The sequence below is a fragment of the Rhineura floridana genome, unplaced genomic scaffold (assembly GCF_030035675.1).
Source record: "Rhineura floridana isolate rRhiFlo1 unplaced genomic scaffold, rRhiFlo1.hap2 scaffold_19, whole genome shotgun sequence".
In the NCBI taxonomy this organism is placed as follows: Eukaryota; Metazoa; Chordata; class Lepidosauria; order Squamata; family Rhineuridae; genus Rhineura; species Rhineura floridana.
In genome coordinates this window covers 33,310-51,651 of record NW_026902519.1, presented here as the reverse complement: position 1 = coordinate 51,651, position 18,342 = coordinate 33,310, and the positions used below count along the sequence as shown (strand labels likewise).

At 44.5% G+C, this 18,342-nt stretch overlaps 1 protein-coding gene and 1 long non-coding RNA gene across 8 annotated transcripts in view; one reads left to right on the top strand and one right to left on the bottom strand.

The window, feature by feature from the left end:
- Positions 1 to 5,855, top strand: part of LOC133375375 (uncharacterized) — a 31,585-nt gene extending 25,730 nt beyond the window's left edge. For all 7 annotated transcript variants that reach the window (XM_061606972.1, XM_061606974.1, XM_061606971.1 and 4 more), the window contains 4 exons: positions 101 to 149; positions 2,097 to 2,165; positions 2,445 to 2,482; positions 3,924 to 5,855. In XM_061606972.1, the coding sequence (XP_061462956.1) occupies positions 101 to 149; positions 2,097 to 2,165; positions 2,445 to 2,482; positions 3,924 to 3,970 (203 nt within the window). In that variant the 3' untranslated portion in view covers positions 3,971 to 5,855. The remainder of the gene's footprint in view (positions 1 to 100; positions 150 to 2,096; positions 2,166 to 2,444; positions 2,483 to 3,923) is intronic.
- Positions 21 to 14,969, bottom strand: LOC133375376 (uncharacterized). Its single transcript, XR_009760190.1, has 3 exons — positions 14,688 to 14,969; positions 3,893 to 4,261; positions 21 to 227 (listed from the first exon to the last, which is right to left on the bottom strand). It is a non-coding gene; the product is annotated as an uncharacterized LOC133375376 (long non-coding RNA).
- Between the last annotated feature and the right edge of the window lie 3,373 nt (positions 14,970 to 18,342).

Here is an 18,342-nt window from a genome sequence, read left to right as displayed (position 1 = left end):
CCATTTTGATGAGAATATTTTTGGAACAAAATCATTCCAACTCTACAGATGAGTGTGTGTAGTATGTGTTTTAAGTTGTCTCCTCATTATTTTGTTGTAGGTCAAGGTGGATCCCCGGCAGTTCCGTATTTTACTTTTCAGAGTCGATGGTAAGTCTTAGGATGGGCAGTAGGGATGGTTCCATCAGTTTTTCATGTATCCAATCTTAAATTCAGCTCTCCTCATTTCTGCAGCAATTTGTGATTTAAAAAAATCCTTATGAAAATTCTCCAGAATTTTAGTGCGAATTTATCCTAATAAACACATTTCTGTACTCTGTTTTGACTAACATTTGCAACAACATAAAAATCCCAGCAGAATGGGAGAGAGAGCCGGATGTTTCTCTTTGGCCCTCAGGAATTGAAATGAATGAAGGGAGGAGGGGAGGGAGGGGGTGTGGAGAGGGGAACGATTCACACACCCACCTAAAAGCATTGGAGCAAAGCATCTGCAAGCACTAGAGATCCGGAGTGCAGACATTTGTTCCTTCCCTTTTCATATTATCAGAGGATTGGCTTAGTACAGATATACAGGGGGAAAACTGTGATAGCTTCTGTTTGCCAGTAACGTCATGTGAACCGTGCAAATTAAAAGGGGATGTGAGTAGCACCAGACCCACAGTAAATCCCCATGTAGATGAGCCCTATGTTTCATTTCGCATATTGTTTCAGAAACTGCAAATTTGATAATTTGGCTTGAAATACGAACTGAATTTAATTTCTCCTCCATCCCTAGTGGGCAGGGGTGATGAATCCATTAAGGTTTTTAAAAATGCCTGCCAACCCCCAATTGAATTGACTGCCACAGCCACCAGCATCAGGGAGGGGTAGATTGCAGCACTCTCTGCTCTGGTGTCCTAGGACGTTGCTGTCTTCTCTGGTCTAGCAATTTCCCTCCCCGCTGAGGAGCAAAAAGCAGGAAGGAGCGCTCCAATCTATTCTCAATGAGGAAGTAATTTTTTGTGGGGAGGGGAGAGAAAATCACAAGAGCAGGCCAGCGGGGGAGGGGGCAATGGAGGCTGATGCCTTTTGGTACTGATGGGACAGTTAATGGTAGGCAGAGCCAGGGTTCACAGTAGAAGAGCCAACCAGTCACAGTTTTTCTCCCCATCCGCCTTCCTTGCAAATACGCAGAATAGAAGGCTGCAGGCCTGTGCCCACTTACATGGGAGTAAGCCTCACTGAACTCAGTGGGGCTTGCATATACGTAGGGCTACATAGGATTGTTCTGCATGCACACACAAAATGAATGAAAGCAGTCTTCTTTAAACAGTTGACAATTCAGTTCAATGTTGTCCCATCATGGTTCCTAAAATTGACCTCTTATATGGATTCACTGAAATACTACATTTTTAAAACGGTCTTTTTAACTTTGTGCATACACTCATTAAATAAAAGGTCAGTGCAAACAAACAGCCCTTCCAAACAGGCCAGTTTTGTTTGCAGCTACCTGGCAACAAGACAGAGGTTGACCCGCATCTCCCCTTTGACCCACACCAGCCAGGGCAGGCAGTGTGTGTGTGGAAAAACTTCCTCTTTGCTCTGCCTGCTCCCGGCTGGTGCAGCAAAGAGGCCCAGATCAGGCTGATTGCAAATAATGTGAAGGCAGCAAGGCTGGCTCTGGATCCAGATGATTCTGTTGTAGCCTAGCTCTGCCTACTCCCAAAATGCCCCATTTCAGGGGTTCCTGCTGATTATCACTGGTGGGGATACCGCTGGTGGTAAAGCCCATCTATCATTTGGGCAAGCACATTGGGGCACTCTTCACTGGCAAGGCTCCCCGTAGAACCAGGCAGGGCTGGTTAGAGTGACACCTCTGCCTATACAACACCCCCCTCCACACAATGGATTGGGGGATTGAACTGCTCTGCCCATCAGATGTATTAATATATTCCATTTGGCTTTGGCTCCACCTACTTTTGCACTTCAGCCACACCCACTTTGGCATGTGGTCCTCAGATCAAAAAAAGAAATTTTGAAGAAACCTTTTAAGCAGTTTTTGTTTCAGTCCGAGAGATGTCCAAGAACCTCAAGTCTTCCCCTCTTGTCTTGTTGCAGGCCAAGATGGATCCATTTCCAAGGCTACAGCATGTTTTACCATGCAATCAGGATGTTTCACTGTTGGTGGTAAGTCCTAAGGAGCTGCGGTCTTGGGCTTACTCCATTTTGTGGCATTTGCCATGTCTTTGGCAGAATATTACTTGATGCTACTTGATATCCTGATAATCTTGAATTGTTTCTGTAGCTGACCAAGGCGGGCCCCACCATTAGACCTACCATTAGTAAGATGGCTTCCTCAGGCAGTAGATTTTGGCTGCCACAAAACTGAAATTCGTTTCAATGCTAGCCAGAACTAGAGACCTCCAATGTGCCTCATCTTGTCTCCTTGGTGTTTCCCCCCCACAGGGCATCTTATAATCTCCAAACAAACCTCAGATTTATTGGTAAGTATTCTGGAAATTAAAATGGCAGCTACACAACTACCTGGCCGAGTTTGGAAAGCTTTGGAGTGCTCCCTTCTCTGGAATGCTGTTGAAAGTGCTGCTGCCACCACCACTGCTACTCTCCACCAGATAGGCATGCCAGAGTTTGATGTGGATGAGGAGGTCCATCAGAGGTTACCTTGCCCAAGGCCCCTCAAACCTAGAGCCAGCCTTGGGGTGTATGCAGATCGAGGCGGGCTTCATTCTCAGTGGCCCCCACTGGGTTCCATCAGACGAAATAGTGTGATTGCAACCTAAGATATAGGTTGGAAGAGCATATAGGCCACATCCACACCATGCATTTATTCCACTTCACAGTCCTGGCTTCCTTCAAAGAATCCTGGGAGCTGTAGTTTGTGAAGGGTGCTGAGAGTTGTTAGGAAACCCCTATTCCCCTCACAGAGCTACAATTCCCAGAGTTCTCTGGGAAGAGGGATTCTGTTAAACCGCTCTGGCAATTGTAGCTCTATGAGGGGAACTGGGTTCTCCTAACAGCTCTCACCATCTTTCACAAGCTACACTTCTCAGGATTCTTTGGGCGAAGCCTGGACTGTATAAAGTGGAATAAATGAATAGCGTAAATATGGCCCATGTCTGGGAGAATCCGTGTGTGTGTTGCTGTGAACTCTTAGCGGGAAGTGTGGGATATAAATGCTATTTATAAGACTGGATTGAAATCTCCACCTTCTTCCTGTATATTCTCCCTCTGTGAAAATGTGGACTAGTTTTCTTTGGGGGCAAGGAGAGGAACCATTTCTCTGAATTTTTTGGGTTGAGGTTTACTATTTACTTTTCTGGGTCTCAAGAAGAAGTGCAGATGGCAGAAACCTGTGCGTTAATCCTCACCCCACTTCCCACCAGCCATACTTCCCAAGATGCTTTGGGGGCAACATGGTGTGGCATGATTTGGCGTTGCTGCCAAGGGTATTCCAGGAAGTGGGAGTAGTGGGAAGTTATGGAGAAGGACTGCCTTGTGCCACTGTGAGCGGCATGGGAATTTTGGCTGTGAGTGGCACAGGGAAAAACCCTGGTCAAGGTGTAAGGATCCATACACTAAGCCTCTGCCCCCTCCCCAGAATTATGGAGAAATCCACCCTGAATTTTGTGATGGGTTTGTTTTGCTCCCACCCACCCAAAGAACTTCTGAAAAATAATTTTTTGAAATTTTTGGCACAGCCCTAGCTTTCTATTAACTTAAGCCTGCGATTCTATGCATATTTACTCAGATGTAAATCACACTGAACTCAATAGGGTTACTCCCACCCACGTATCCCACAGCAGACCCCAGATAAGGCTAACATAAAACTTAAAGTTATAACCAGTTAGAAGAAGTGGTCTTATATATCTTTTGGTATAAGCTCTCTTACTTACCCTATATGACTCTCTCGGATTGTACTTTTAGGAAGTTCTGCTCCTGTCCAGGCCGAGATCCGGTTAGAGATAAACTGAGCCCCTTCGGGAGAGCTTTTGGAAACCTTGGACCAGAGCAATGCCAATGAAGAATCAACTTTATGCTGAAATCAATGCTTTGCTTCTATTACTTGTTCAATCCACAATGTCTGAGGCTAAGCAAAGAGGAAAGCTGCAAGCACTTCTATGCAAAGTCTTTACCATTCTCCTTCCAAAACTCAGGGAACTCCAGGAGCAATAGAATCATGTAACGTTGCCTTATCGTTATTTTGATGGTTATTTCAGTCCATTCCAATTCAGTGGGATTTCCTCGAGTCCTGTATAAAAGGGCTTTTAGGGGGGGAAATAGAAATGAGACACATTATTTATCCCAATCCGGGTGCAGGTCTGGTTTGGGGACTACCTTAGTGGATGACTTGTGGAGGTGCATCCTTTTTGGACTTAGTGGATTCCATACCATTGGCCAAAGCGTCCTTCTTGGGCATCTGTCTGGAAGAGGAAATGGGAGGAAATAGGAAGCTACCTTATACCGAGTCATACCATTGGTCAATGTTGTCTACGGTACACTGACTGGCAGCGGCTCTCTGGGGTTTCATACAGGGAGTCATTCTCAACCTTACCTGGCGATGCCAGGACCAAACCTGGGACCTTCTGCATGCAAAGCAGCTGCTGTACCACTGAGCCGTGGTGGTTCCATCTGACAGATCCCAGAAGATGAGGCCCCGTGGCCAATGCCCTCGAGGTTCATTTGGGTTCCATACTGACCCCTGTACTATTTAACATCAACATGGAACCACTTGGAGAGGTCTTTTGGGGATTTGATCCCATGAACATGTTGACGACACACAGCTCTCCTTTTGCTTTCCATTCTATGCAAAGAAAGCTGTAAAGGTTCAGATTCTATGTTTGAGCACAGTGGTGGGATTGTGCGTTGGCTAACAAACAGACTTAATTCATACAAGACATACAAGACAGTTGGTCCGTAGGAAAGCTGATCCAGAATTAAGCATACAACCTACAGTGGATTGGATTGCACTCTCTTTGAAGTTTGGGGGGGGTTACAATTGGATCTGTCTTTCTGTTTGAAAATAATGAGTCAGAAAAATAAACTCTGGATGGGTTATGTGTGTATGTGCCCACTCCTCCCCCAACTCATATTTAGCAATAGACCAAAGCAAGCTCACATGTGGTCTTTCCACTAGGTGGAGACAGTATTCTGTATATTCATGTGATGCAAATGGAGTGTGTTGTTGCCCAATTGTATGTCATGATCGCTGCTTTTTACAACCAAATCCCAATGTTAATACACAGCCTGAACAACTGCAATGTAACATACTGAATTTGCGCTATTGTAGTTTCTATGAGTAAGTAAAATGATGTATGTTAATATTTATATCTTATATTTTCTACTTGCAAACGCTGGATTTTGCAACCCAGCCCCCCCCTTTATTGGGCTCTAAGAAAATTCTTGCTCTTAAAAGAGGAATTATTTTTCAAAAACCTTTATTGCTGGAACTTCTGCTGACCTCAGTGACCCAGAGATGGTGGTGGGTCTGTAGCAGTTCTTGGTCACTTAGATTCTGTTTTTCTGTTGTGGTTTCTTTTTATATCTTTAAGCTCAGATGTGAATTTTCAGTGGACCTTAGTGTGTGTGCGGATAGATGCAATGTGGTTATAAATTTCTACATGCCAAGGTTGCTCCTTAGGATATATACCACTGGAATGTTACAAACACTTTATGTTGTCCTTCTCATCAAATAACCTGTTTCAACGTTTACCTTCTTGGAGGGGGGTTTACATCTGTGCCCTTTCATGGAAGGAGCATTAATACTGTGACAGAACACTTACGGGGCAACATTGCAAAATATAATCTTTTTGTCACATGCTTTTTCTTTACAAAAATAAAATGGTTCTCTCTTGCCAACCTTTGTTGTCCTGCACTTTTTTTCCTGCCAAGTTCTGTATTTCTCTCTTGGGCATTACTTGGTCTCTCTCTCAATTGACCTTAAGGCCACACAGTCCCTTCTCTCAGTCAAAGAGGGCCCAAACAGGTTCTCTGAATGACATGGGATTGGAACAGCAAGGACTCCCTGTGTTATCATCTCTTCTTTAGCCCACCATTAGCAAAGCTGATAGGATCTGTCGCAGAGCTTGGAAAAGTTACTTTTTTGAACTACAACTCCCATCAGCCCCAGCCAACATGGCCACTGGATTGGGCTGATGGGAGTTGTAGTTCAAAAAAGTAACTTTTCCAAGCTCTGCTCTGTGCAACACCAAATAACTTCTAAAATAAAGAGACAAATGAAAGACAAGCAGGCCTAGAAAAACACACCTGGATTCCCTACCCTTTACAATCCTGGTTTCTCTCCCCCCGCTTGCCCTCCCTAAGGATCCTGGGAGATGTAGTCAGCATAGTCAGACTAGCGCTAGAGGAGTCTCTGTTGCAATAGAAACAACTCAGATGCGTGGAAATTCGCCTATTTATGTAGCAGCATCAGTGCATGATGCTCTGTCAGAATGGTGGGACATCTGTTTTGGCCCGAGGGCCACATTGCCTTCTGGGCAACCCTCGGGGGGCCATATGCTATGGTGAAGGGGCCAGAGGCAAATGTGGGCAGTGCAATGAATGTAAACGTTATTTGTGCAGCAGTTTCTACACGCACCCCTCTCTAACCTCCATCCAGGCAAGCAAGAGGCATTATCAGAGTTCAAGATCACATCCCAGCCAGACAAAAACACTGGAGGTGCGCCGATGAGGGGTGTGGCTGGGGAGGGGGTTTCATCTGGTGAAAGTCCAGAGGGCCAGACAGAGAGGCCTGGAGAGCCACATTTGCTCCCCAGCCTGAGGTTCTCCACCCTTACCTTACAGAGTACAAAAGAGAGCAGGTCCCCGCCCAGAGGAGCTTACAACCCACAATGCAATGCTGGGTAAACAGCGAAGGCAGCGGCGCCAAAGGTCAACAGGGAAGCAAGGCCTGGTTATTGCGGTTGCATATGCTTAGGCTTGGTTACAGGTGCAAAACCACCACCATGTGAGAGCCTCCTCATCTGGCCACAGCCTCCCCTCCTTGGCTCTGCCCTGCTTTTAAAAAGCTCGTATTGAAATCAAGGGGAGTCTCTCTCCCCACAAGCCTAACTGTTGAGGCGATGGTGGGAGAGGCTGTGTATGTGGGGGGTCAAAGCTGGGGAATGATGGGGTAGTGGCAGACAGGTAACCTTTTGCCCTCCTCTGTTGCGACTCCCCCTTACCTGCTGAAAACACAGTCACATTTAAGCTTGAAAAAACCCTCCTTTTGGCTCAAGCCTATGCCATGGGGGGGGGGAGGATATGTGCTTGTGCTAATTGTGTGTGCGTGTGTGTGTGTGTGTGAGAGAGAGAGAGAGAGACTGCTAAGTGGCTGTTTGTTTATGATTCAATTCTATGTCAGAGGCAGTATATACCATCTGCTTCTAAAGGCCAGTTGCTGGGAATCGCAGGTAGGGAGAGTACTCTTGCACTCAGGTGCTCCTTGTGGGCTTCCCATTGAGGCAACTGGTTGGCCACTGTGAGAACAGGATGCTAGTCTAGGTGGGCCACTGGCCTGATCCTGCAGGGCTCTTCTTATGGCGAGATGGTCCAAAGATCAGACTCCAAAGCATTAAAACCACAGAGTTCTGGCTCCTAGAGATGGCATCAGAGGGCATGAAAACTGCTGTGATGACCTCTTCCTAACTGGTGGGGAGGGTGGGATTGGAGGTCTGTTCTTGCTGTAGAATAGGTGCTGCATATTCCCAGAGAGAAGAGCTGCAAGTGGAAGACTTCACAGCGAGTTACAGCAAGGAAGGGAAGAGAGAAGCACCAAGAGAGGCAAGGAATCCATGGCTGGAGAGGGGAAAGAGGGCGTAAGGAGTGAGAGACGTCCCAGACCTACTCCTCCAAATCAGGAGGCTTGTGCCTATCTAGCTCCTTCCAATTATGCACAGTCGAATGTAGGGATGTAGCTCATTGGTGGAGTTCATGCTTTCCATGCAGAAAGTCTCATGTTCAGTCCTGGTCCTTCCAATTTAAAGCATAAGAAGGTACCAGGGGAAGAAGGTATCCAGCCCTGCTGGATCAGACCAAGAGGCAATTCTAGTATTCCTTTTCTCCTCTAGGATGCACTCCTTAACATGGTGAGGGGGTTTGAGAGCATCAAAGAAGCTGAGAACAATGCCGTCAGGAGTCTAGACCAAGAGGCTAGACTCCTAGCAGGGGCACCCAAGGTGAAATGGTCAAACCTGAGATACCAGACTAAAATGCAACCAGATTCAGAGGATGGCAATGGTAAACCACCTCGGAATGCCTCTTACCACGAAAACCCTATGAACAGAGTATCCAAAATGCAACACGAGATAGTGCTGGAAGATGAGACCCCCAGGACAGAAGGCACTCATCAACCTACTGGGGAAAAACAACAGACAAGTACGTATAGCACTATGACTAATGATGCAGCAGGGTCAAAGCTGAAAGGAAGCCCAGAGGCTGATGTGCACAGATGCAAAAGGAGAGTCCAGAGTTGTACAATGTACACAATAGGAATATGGAATGTGAGAAGCATGAACCAGGGAAAGTTAGAAATTGTCAAGCAAGAAATGGAACGTATCAACATTACCATACTTGGTGTGAGTGAATTAAATGGATGCAAATGGGACATTTTCAATCAGGCAGATAGAAAACATTTTATGCAGGAAATGAGAAATTAAGAAGAAATGGGGTTGCTTTAATAGTGAGAAGTGATGTAGCAAAAGCAATTAGGAACTATAACGCAAGGTCTGAGTGAGCTATATCAATGAGATTTAATGGGAAACCTATTAACATAACCATCACCCAAGTCTATGCTCCAACGGCAAATGAAGAAGAGGAGGAATTGGAGAGATTTTACACAGAAGTACAGGAAGAAATTCATCACACACCAGAACAAGATGTTCTGATAATCATGGGGGACTGGAATGCAAAAGTAGGGAACAGAGAAGAACTAGAAATTGTGGGGAAATGGGCTTAGGAGATAGAAATTAAGCAGGAGAAAGACTTATTGAATTCTGTGAAACCAATAATTTGTTTCTCGCCAACACATTTTTTGAGCGACCAAGAAGACAACTGTACACGTGGACATCACCAGATGGTCAAATTGATTCTATAATTCCTAAATTGATTCTATAATTGGTAGCAGAAGATGCGAAGTTCCATACTTTCTGCAAAAACAAGACTAGGAGCAGACTGCGGTACAGATCATGAACTGGTCGTATCGAAAATCAGAATAAAGCTAAAGAATGACAACAAAGCACTCATAATGCCAAAATACAATTTAAATAATATCCCAGAAGAATATAAAGAACAAATAAGGAACAGGTTTCAGGCTTTAAACTTAGTTGATAAAGAACCAGAAAAACTATGGATTGAAGTCAGAGACATTATCAGGGAAGAATGCAAAAAGAAAATACCTCTAGTTAAAAAGAGAAAAAGACCTCAATGGATAACTGACAAAGTTCTTAAAATGGTTAAAGAAAAGGGAGGGAAAAGCAAAAGGAGATAGAAACACGGTCAGAACCCTAAATGCAGTAATACAGTAACTAGTACGTAGGGACAAAGAGAACTATATAATAGTTATTGTATAGAAATAGAAGAGAACAACAAAAAAGGTAGAACAAGAGCCCTATTCCTAAAGATTAGAGAAATTAAAGGGAAATTAAAACCAAGAATAGGGATGTTGAATAATCAACAGGAAAACACACTGACTGACCGAGATAAAATAAAAGGAAGATGGAAGCAATACACTGAAGAACTATATAAAAGAGATGCAAGGATGACAGATTCATTCACCGAGGAACCGTATGATGAGGAACCAGAAATTTTAGGATATAAGGTGAAAGCTGCTCTTAAAATTCTTGGAAGAAACAAATCACCAGGAACAGATGGCATTCCAATAGAGTTGCTACAAGTTACTGAGACTGAATCTGTCCAAATTTTGACAAAAATGTGTCAACAAATATGGAAAATAAAACAATGGCCCTCAGAGGGGAAGCGTTCAATATACATCCCAATTCCAAAGAAAGGGGATCCCAGGGAAGGCAGTAATGATCAAACTTAATATCCCATGCAAGTAAAGTAATGCTCAAGATTCTACAACAAAGGCTCTTACCATGTATGGAGTGAGAAATGCCAGATGTCCAAGCTGGATTTAGAAAGGGAAGAGGTACCAAACATATGTTGGATAATGGAATGGCCCAAAGAATTTCAGAAGAAAATCACCCTGTGCTTTATAGATTACAGCAAAGCGTTCGGTTGGGTAGATCATGAAAAACTATGGAACGCTTTAAAAGAAATGGGGGTGCCACAGCATCTGATTGTCCTGATGCACAACCTATACTCTGGACAAGAGGCTACTGTAAGGACAGAATATGGAGAAACTGATTTGGTCCCAGTCAGAAAGGGTGTGAGACAGAGGTGTATTTTTTCACCCTATATGTTTAATCTATATGCAGAACATATCATACGGAAAGCAGGAAAGCGGAAAGATGAAGGAGGTGTGAAGATTGGAGGGAGTAAAGACTAAAGTAATGATAACAGGAGATTAATGTAACTTTAAAGTTGACAATGAGGACATTGAACTTGTCAAGGATTATCAATAGCTTGGCACAGTCATTAATCAAAATGGAGACAACAGTCAAGAAATCAAAAGGCGGTTGGACTGGTGAGGTCAGCTATGCAACCACTAGAAAAGGTTCTCAAATGCAAAGATGTATCACTGAATACTAAAGTCAGGATCATTCAGACCATGGTATTCCCATCTATATGGATGGAAGTGAAAGTTGGACAATGAAAAAAGCAGATAGGAGAAAAAATCAATTCATTTGAAATGTGGTGTTGGAGGAGAGCTTTGCGCATACCATGGACTGCGAAAAAGACAAACAATTGGGTGTTAGAACAAATTAAACCAGAACTGTCACTAGAAGCTAAAATGATGAAACTGAAGTTATCATACTTTAGACACATCATGAGAAGACATGATTCACTAGAAAAGACAATAATGCTGGGCAAAACAAAAGGGAGCAGAAAAAGAGGAAGGCCAAACAAGAGATGGATTGATTCCATCAAGGAAGCCACAGACGTGAATTTACCAGATCTGAACAGGGTGGTTCACGACAGATGCTGTTGGAGGTCGCTGATTCATAGGGTCGCCATACGTTGCAGTCGACTTGAAGGCCCATAACAACAACAACTACTGCCCCACATGCCCCTGTTGGTACATTTTGGTGGGTTGCCAACTTAGGGTGACCCTATGAAGAGGGTTCTCATGGTAAGCAGTATTCAGAGGTGGTTTACCATTGCCTTCCTCTTGGAGCCCTGTTAAGCCTATCAAAACCATCCCTATGTTCTGAGTGAGGGCAGGGCTCTTTCCTTGCAGGCCATACATACGTATATGGCAGCAAAGCATATTCTGGAAGCCGAGCAGTAGGACAGCAGCCTTACATTTTGCTTCTTTTATTTTCTTTATATTATGTCACTCCACTGGCTTGTGTCATGATCTGGTCTGAGACTTTGGCTTACTGGACCTCAAACAGCTCTGAGTGAGTAACTTGCTCCAACAAAGTTGGGAGCGGACTGAGGTATTTTGTGCCTCTGTCTCCAGACTGCCTCCTCCAGGTTCCACCCCGTTGTAGAGAACTCTGCAGAGCCTTAAAGGGCCAACCCTCTGGCATGAAGATGGGCACTCTTCCTCTGTTCCACAGTCTCTCTCTTGGACCACATTCACACCATACCTTTATTCAGGACTGGTGCCAAATGGTGGCCAGGTTGGGCCTTGGCCGAGGTCCCCTGAAGAACCCCTCCTTAGGGTGTGGGGGCAGCACTCCCCTTCTGTGATCCTTGGCAGGGTCGACTCCCGACCCTGCCGCAGATTGCAGAGATGGAGCTCCCAGCCCTTCCTATAGATTGCAGGCCTGCAGCGCCTGCCAACTCTACCTCCCTCCCTTTCTGTGAATGCCCTGCATGCTGTGTGTGCAGCTGCCATCAACCGAGATGGCAGCAGAGGCTTCTCTAAGGGGCTGATGCCCCTCCTGCCATCTTGATTGATGGTAGGCATGTGTGCCATCAATGAAGATGGCAGTAGAGGTATCAGCCCCTTAGAGAAGCCTCCACCGCCATCTTGGTTGATGGCAGTAACCTGCACGCCCAGTGTGCAGGGCATTCACAGAAAGAGACAAGAGGTAGGTGGAACAGTCCCACACGGTCTGTACGGGAGGGGGGGCTGGGAGCAGGGGGCCAGGGCAGGCTGTCACCGGCCCTGCCTTTATTTCACTATTATTCCACTTTAATCATGGTTTCTCCCAAAGAATCCTGGGAACTGTAGATTGTGAGGGGGGTGAGAGTTGTTAGGAGACCCCTATTCCCCTCACACAGCAACAACTCCCAGAGTTCCTTGGGAAGAGGGGTTGATTGTTGAACCACTCTGCTGGATCCCAGAGTCATGACAACTTGGACCGATTCGTGTGTAAGACTACAGAGTGTGAACGTCAGTGGACACAGAATGAGCCTGTTGTTTCAGTGTTGCCCTGGGCTGCTTTCGGGGAGAAGAATGCGATATAAATTTAATAATAAACAAGTGTCTATCTTTAGCTTTGCCTGCGTACACACCATATATTTAAGCCACATGGTTTCCCCCCCAACGATCCTGGGAACTGTAGTTTACCCATCACAGAGCTACAATTCCCAGCACCCTTAACAAACAACAGGTATGGTGTGACATGTTGTGTCTCCAGTTGGCCCTGCTCCAACTTCCCCCCCCCTCAGCCCCCTACCTACCTCCCCTACCAGTGCAGAGACCACCATTGCTATCTTATGGATAAAAAGAATTATTCTACTACCTCTGTATGTGTGTGTTTATTTTTAATGTTGTTTTAGACTACTTAGATGCGCAGCAGCCAAAGCCAGCACCTTGTAGGCGTTTTTTTAAAAAGCAACTGAAATGTAATTGTAGTGATTACTTTTGAGAAAAAGCAATCCGTTACTTTCAGAGCAAATGCAATTGTAACAGTAGTTACTACTTTTTTGGGCCATGTAATTGTAACTGTAATTTATTACTTTTTAAAATTAATCTTCCAAGCTCTGAGTATAAGGCAACTTAAATTCTCTCTGTGACATTAAGGAAGCTCAGCCAATGGCTGACACTTTAGGAAGAACTCAGCCCCAGTTTTAAACTATTACCCCAGATATTTCCCCCCTAGTTTAATTGCTATTTGATACATTCCTCTGCCCAGCTGCTTTTTTAACTTCAGCAACAAAGATGCCCGTCTGCATTACCATCTGTCTACAGCTTTTGATGTATTAACCTCTGCTCCTGAAGAGTTCCAGCTTTTCCTCAAAGCACCCTCCCCACCCCACAGTAATATAGCTGGTCTCTTCCAGATCTCATCCTGTTTATCTAAGTCTTTCGTTTATCTCAGAGTCACGGAACTGGAAGAAACCCAACTGCATTCCAAGCTGAAGCTGAGACAGGATATCATCTAGAGAATCCTCAAGAGAAGTCGCCAAGGAATGACAAGAGATTCTATCCACAAGCTCCCCTCCCCTCAGCTGCTTGGTCCGCAGCTGAGCGGGTCCTACAGGGTGCTTCCAGACAATGTGTTTATTCAGAATTCGTACTGATTTGTCTGTGAGGATGTTAGACGAGGTTGGCTATTTTGTGAGCATTCCTCCTGATTTGTCTGTGGGGAGGTTAGACAATGCGGGTTATTCGATGAGCATTTGTCCTGATTTGTCTCCGGGGAGGTTAGACAATGTCAGCTATTTGACAAGCATGTATTCTGATTTGTTTGTGGTGAGGGATGTTGTGTCAAAACAAGTGTTATCCAACACTTTCCAGTGCATCTGCCCATCACTTTCCTTATCACGAAAAGTCTGATCTTTTTACAAAGTGGGTTTGCTGCGCAAGTCTTCGCAATCAACTATAACCACACAACTTGAATTTGGCGGTATGTAACTGAATCCCACTCTGAAAACAGTGACTGTCTGGAAGTGCCTATAGCTATTTTTTATTTTGTTAACTTAAGAACATTTATAGACCGCTTAATAACACAATAAATAGTTTAAGCAGTCTACAAAAGAAGAGTATAAGCATTGATTTAAAAATGCAGATAAAACCAACATTGAAAAACAGGTAGATGTAATAAAGTTATAAAAAATATCGAGAAGATCAAGAGAATTTAAAAAGAAGCATACATAATAAAATTACATCCGTAATTTTTTGCCAAGGCAAAGAAGTTTTTAGCATGTGTCTAAAACATCACAGCAAAGGAGCTTGCCTGATGTTAACTCCTAGGGATAGCTTTGGATGGTGTCTAACGGGATTCCCCTCTCCTCCGAAAATGTGGTTCTCCCTATGCAAAGTGTGCAATAGGATCACTAACAAACTCCATCTAAAATGGAATATGGAGCTGTGCTACTGCAGAATCAGCTGCTATCAGCGGTATCTTTCATCAGGGGTTTTGTTCAGCAGAAATATCCTCCTCAATCCAATTAAACAAAATCAGCGTTGGAGAGAGTCTGAGGAAATCTTACATCCAGGAAGGGATATTTGGGACTGAAAATACAATATGCTACATGATCTTAAAGGGGCCCATGGGGCAACTAATCTGAGCAAAGCCATCGTGAGGTTGCACCTGTAATTCCAGCATCCATAGCACCAGTGGTGGCCGGTGCCCATTGAGACTGGTAGGGAGGCAGGCAGGGATACTTAACCGTAAGTGAAGCCAAAGCCAATGACAGGCAGAGATACTTCCTGATTGGTTGCTGTACGTGAGAAGGCAGGCAGGCAGGCAGGAGGTGGGCTGATGTAGGTGAGGCAGTGCCCCACTTTTCCTAGTGGACCATCCTCCGATGCTTAGCACTTCTAAATCCTTCTTCCTAGCTGGTCAGCTCCATCTTCATATATTTTGTTGCAATGCCTGCCCAGAAATCACGTGGAACTGCTTCCCCTTTTCTTTTCCTGCCTGGTGCTGCTTCCTTTGGCTTTTTGGGAGTTCCAGCAGTTCCCAGTGACTCTCCTTGCACTTTGACATTATTAAAAAGTAGGCAGCAATTGTGCTCTTGCAAAAATAGCTTTTCTAATTTTTGTTTTGTTTTGTTTTGGCACAGCTGTTTCTTGCATCTTTGAAATATTCTGAAGCTTCTTCAGGTTTTACGAAGAACCAAAAACCAATCCCATGACTGCCACCTACTGTGCTGCTTAGGCAATTGCCCGCAAGTTTCTTTAGTCTTGGGGTCACCAGCCACTGTGGTGTAGTGGTGAAGGTGCTGGACTACGACCTGGGAGACAAGGGTTTGAATCCCCACACAGCCATGAAGCTCACTGGGTGACTTTGGGCCAGTCACTCCTCCTCAGCCTCAGAGGGAGACAATGACAAACCACCTCTGAATACTGCTTACCAAATGAAAAACCTATTCATAGGGTCACCCATAAGTCGACTTGAAGGCAGTCCATGTCCAGTCTATGCTATTTTGTGGGACAGCTTCAAGTACATGCTGGAACTTTAGGTTTGGATTAAAGCGAGCCACACACACGCAAAGGCTATCTAGTCCAGCATCCTCATAGTGGCCAACCAATTGCCCCCAGGAAGCCCACAAGCAGGACCTGAGCGCAAGAGCACTCTTTCCTCCTGCAGTTTCCAGCAACTGGGATTCGGAAGCATACTTCCTCCAACAGTAGAGGGAGAACATAGGCATCATGGCTAGTAATCACTGATAACATCCTCCATGAATTTATCTAATCTCGTGACAGCTGTTTTTATTAGGGCTGCAGGTAACCGTGTTTCCCAGCAGGACAAATAGTGAGAGAGGGATGGCAGCACTTTAAGTCTTTGGCTGCATATATACCATACCTTTAAAGCACATTTAGAACACATGGCTTCCCTCAAAGAATCCTGGGAACCGTAGCTTACCCATCCCTGAACTACACTCTTTAGTACCCTAAACAAACTACAGTTCCCAGGATTCTCTGGGGGGTGCCTCTGAGGATATGAGGAGTGAATTTCCCCTTCATCACCAGAAATGTGGAGCAGCCCCAGATTGCAAGTAAATATCTGGGTTTAAAAAGCAAAACTTTCTGAGTTATAAAGTGCGACTTCCACAAAGTCTGATGCCTTGCTTTTCAGCCTGGGTGTCTGAAGAAAACATCTGGAACATGTTAAACTGAAGTTTGAACCAGGTTGGTGAAGGCTTAATTCAAACCTCCCAGGACAGTCTTTTTTTGCATAGCTATGTTGATCGGACAATATTTTTTACTGCTTAAAATCTTGATTCGGGGGGTGTCTTATTCTGCGCCCAGTACTTCTCATCGTAGCCACAGCTGCAATAAGAGATAATCAACAATTAGAGCAAGAAATGCAAGAGTGATAAAAAGTATTCCCTATTTAGGATTTAAGTGGTAGATTCTTTCTGCTCACACAGGATTCTGCCTCAGGCAAGCGCAAGAGTCCCTCACAGAAAATAAAGTTGGCAACCGTGCAAAATGTAGCTCAGGCGTGGGGAACCTTTGGTCTGCCAGATATTGCTGAACTACAATTCCCATCAGCCCTAGCAAGCATAGCCAATGGCAGGGATGATGGGAACTGTAGTCCAAGAACATCTGGAGGGCCAAAAGTTCCTCATCCCATATGTAGATATATGGGCATGTGGGCCAGAAGAGGCCACCTCTCACTTTTTATTTTAAAAAAGAGAAAAGCTTTTGATTTCTATAAAATAGAGGGCAATTAACAGCCACTGCTGGGAGGTTCTTTGAAATCACACTGCAGTAGAGATGTAAAATTTGCAGAAAAGTTGAAGCCATGGGAAGAAACAAGTTTTTTTCTAGTAAAGAACGTTTTGGAAAATTGGAAAGACACTACATATATTTTTCAGCACCCTTACAGGTCAAAATTCACTTTGTTACTTTAGGAACATAAAACGTATTATATATAATTTGGTTTGTCCATGAAATTATCATGTCTGGTATATTAAAAGTACATTCAAACAATAATTACAAATCAAAATTACTTTTCAAAAATGTTTAGACTTTTGTTACAAATGGAACTACAAACTGCTAAACCTGGCATCTCTTTGATTTTGCCGGTTTATGAGGAGCAGGCAAAAAAAACCCGCAGAAGAAACCATCAATATTACATTTATTTACTTATCTATTAATTAAATTTATTTAATTATTAAATTTATATCCTGCCCTTCCTTCCAAAGGAGCTGAAGGTGGCAAACACACAAACATCTAAAACATATCTCGAAAAGTAAAACAAAGAAAATTATTGTGTCTTCTGAAAATTATATCTCCTCCAGTCCTCCGTAGTGTCAGACCTAAAACACTCATTTCCAAAGAAACGAGGAAGTTTCCTTCTGGGGCTAAAGATGGGCATTAGGGAGTGATTTTCCTCAGGACTACACCAGGGATGATGAAATGAAAAGGATTAGAGAGATTCAAGAAAGATCCCAATGGCTACTAGTCCTGATGATTGACTATTATCACCAGAGGCACTATGCCTGTCTGGATACCAGTGATGGGGATCAGGAGCCAGAGAGGCCTGTTGGGTTCAGGCCCCGTTTATGGGCTTCCTATAAGGATCTGGTTGGCCACTTTGGGAAACAGTGCTCATCTAGACGGGCCTTTTGCCTGATCCAGCAGTGCATTTCTTATGCTCATATATGCTTAAGTGGTTAACCCTCCCCTCCATTGGATGGCTGACATCTTGTGCTCCCCTTGCTGGTGCCTTGCTGTGGGTTTCCCACTTGCTCCCTTGTCAGCTTGTTTCTCAGTGCCCCTTGCTTATGCATTGTCTGATTGGTTCCCTGCCCCAATCCCCAGGCCACACCCCTCTCTGTCCTCCTTGTCACCCTCCTTGAGTGTTTTGGTTTGGCACGAATGTGACCTTGAACTCTGATAACGCCTCTTGCTTGCCTGGATGGAGGTGAGAGAGGGGTATGTGAGTATGTGCATAAACTAGCCTACTGCACAAAGTGTACATTCATTGCTCTGTCCACTTTTGCGGCTTGCCCCACTCACCATGGCATGTGGCCATGAAGGGAATGCGGCCCTCAGGCTAAAGCAGATCCCCCACCATTCTAATAGAGCACCATGCACACAAATGGTGCTACAGAAAAAGAAAATAGCCAAAGTGCCACTGATCTCTTAAGTAGTTGTTGCCTGCAACAGAGACTTTTCTAGGAGTAGTCTGACTCTGTTGACTACATTTCCCAGGATGCTTGGCGGGGGTAACCAGGATTCTAGGGGGTAGGTATTCTAGGTGTGATTTTTCTCTCCAGATGTATTCTGATCTTGAGGGTAAACTGAGAGGAAGACCAAGTGGTACCCAAGAGAGAAATAGAGGTCCTAGCAGAGAGAAAGAAATACAGC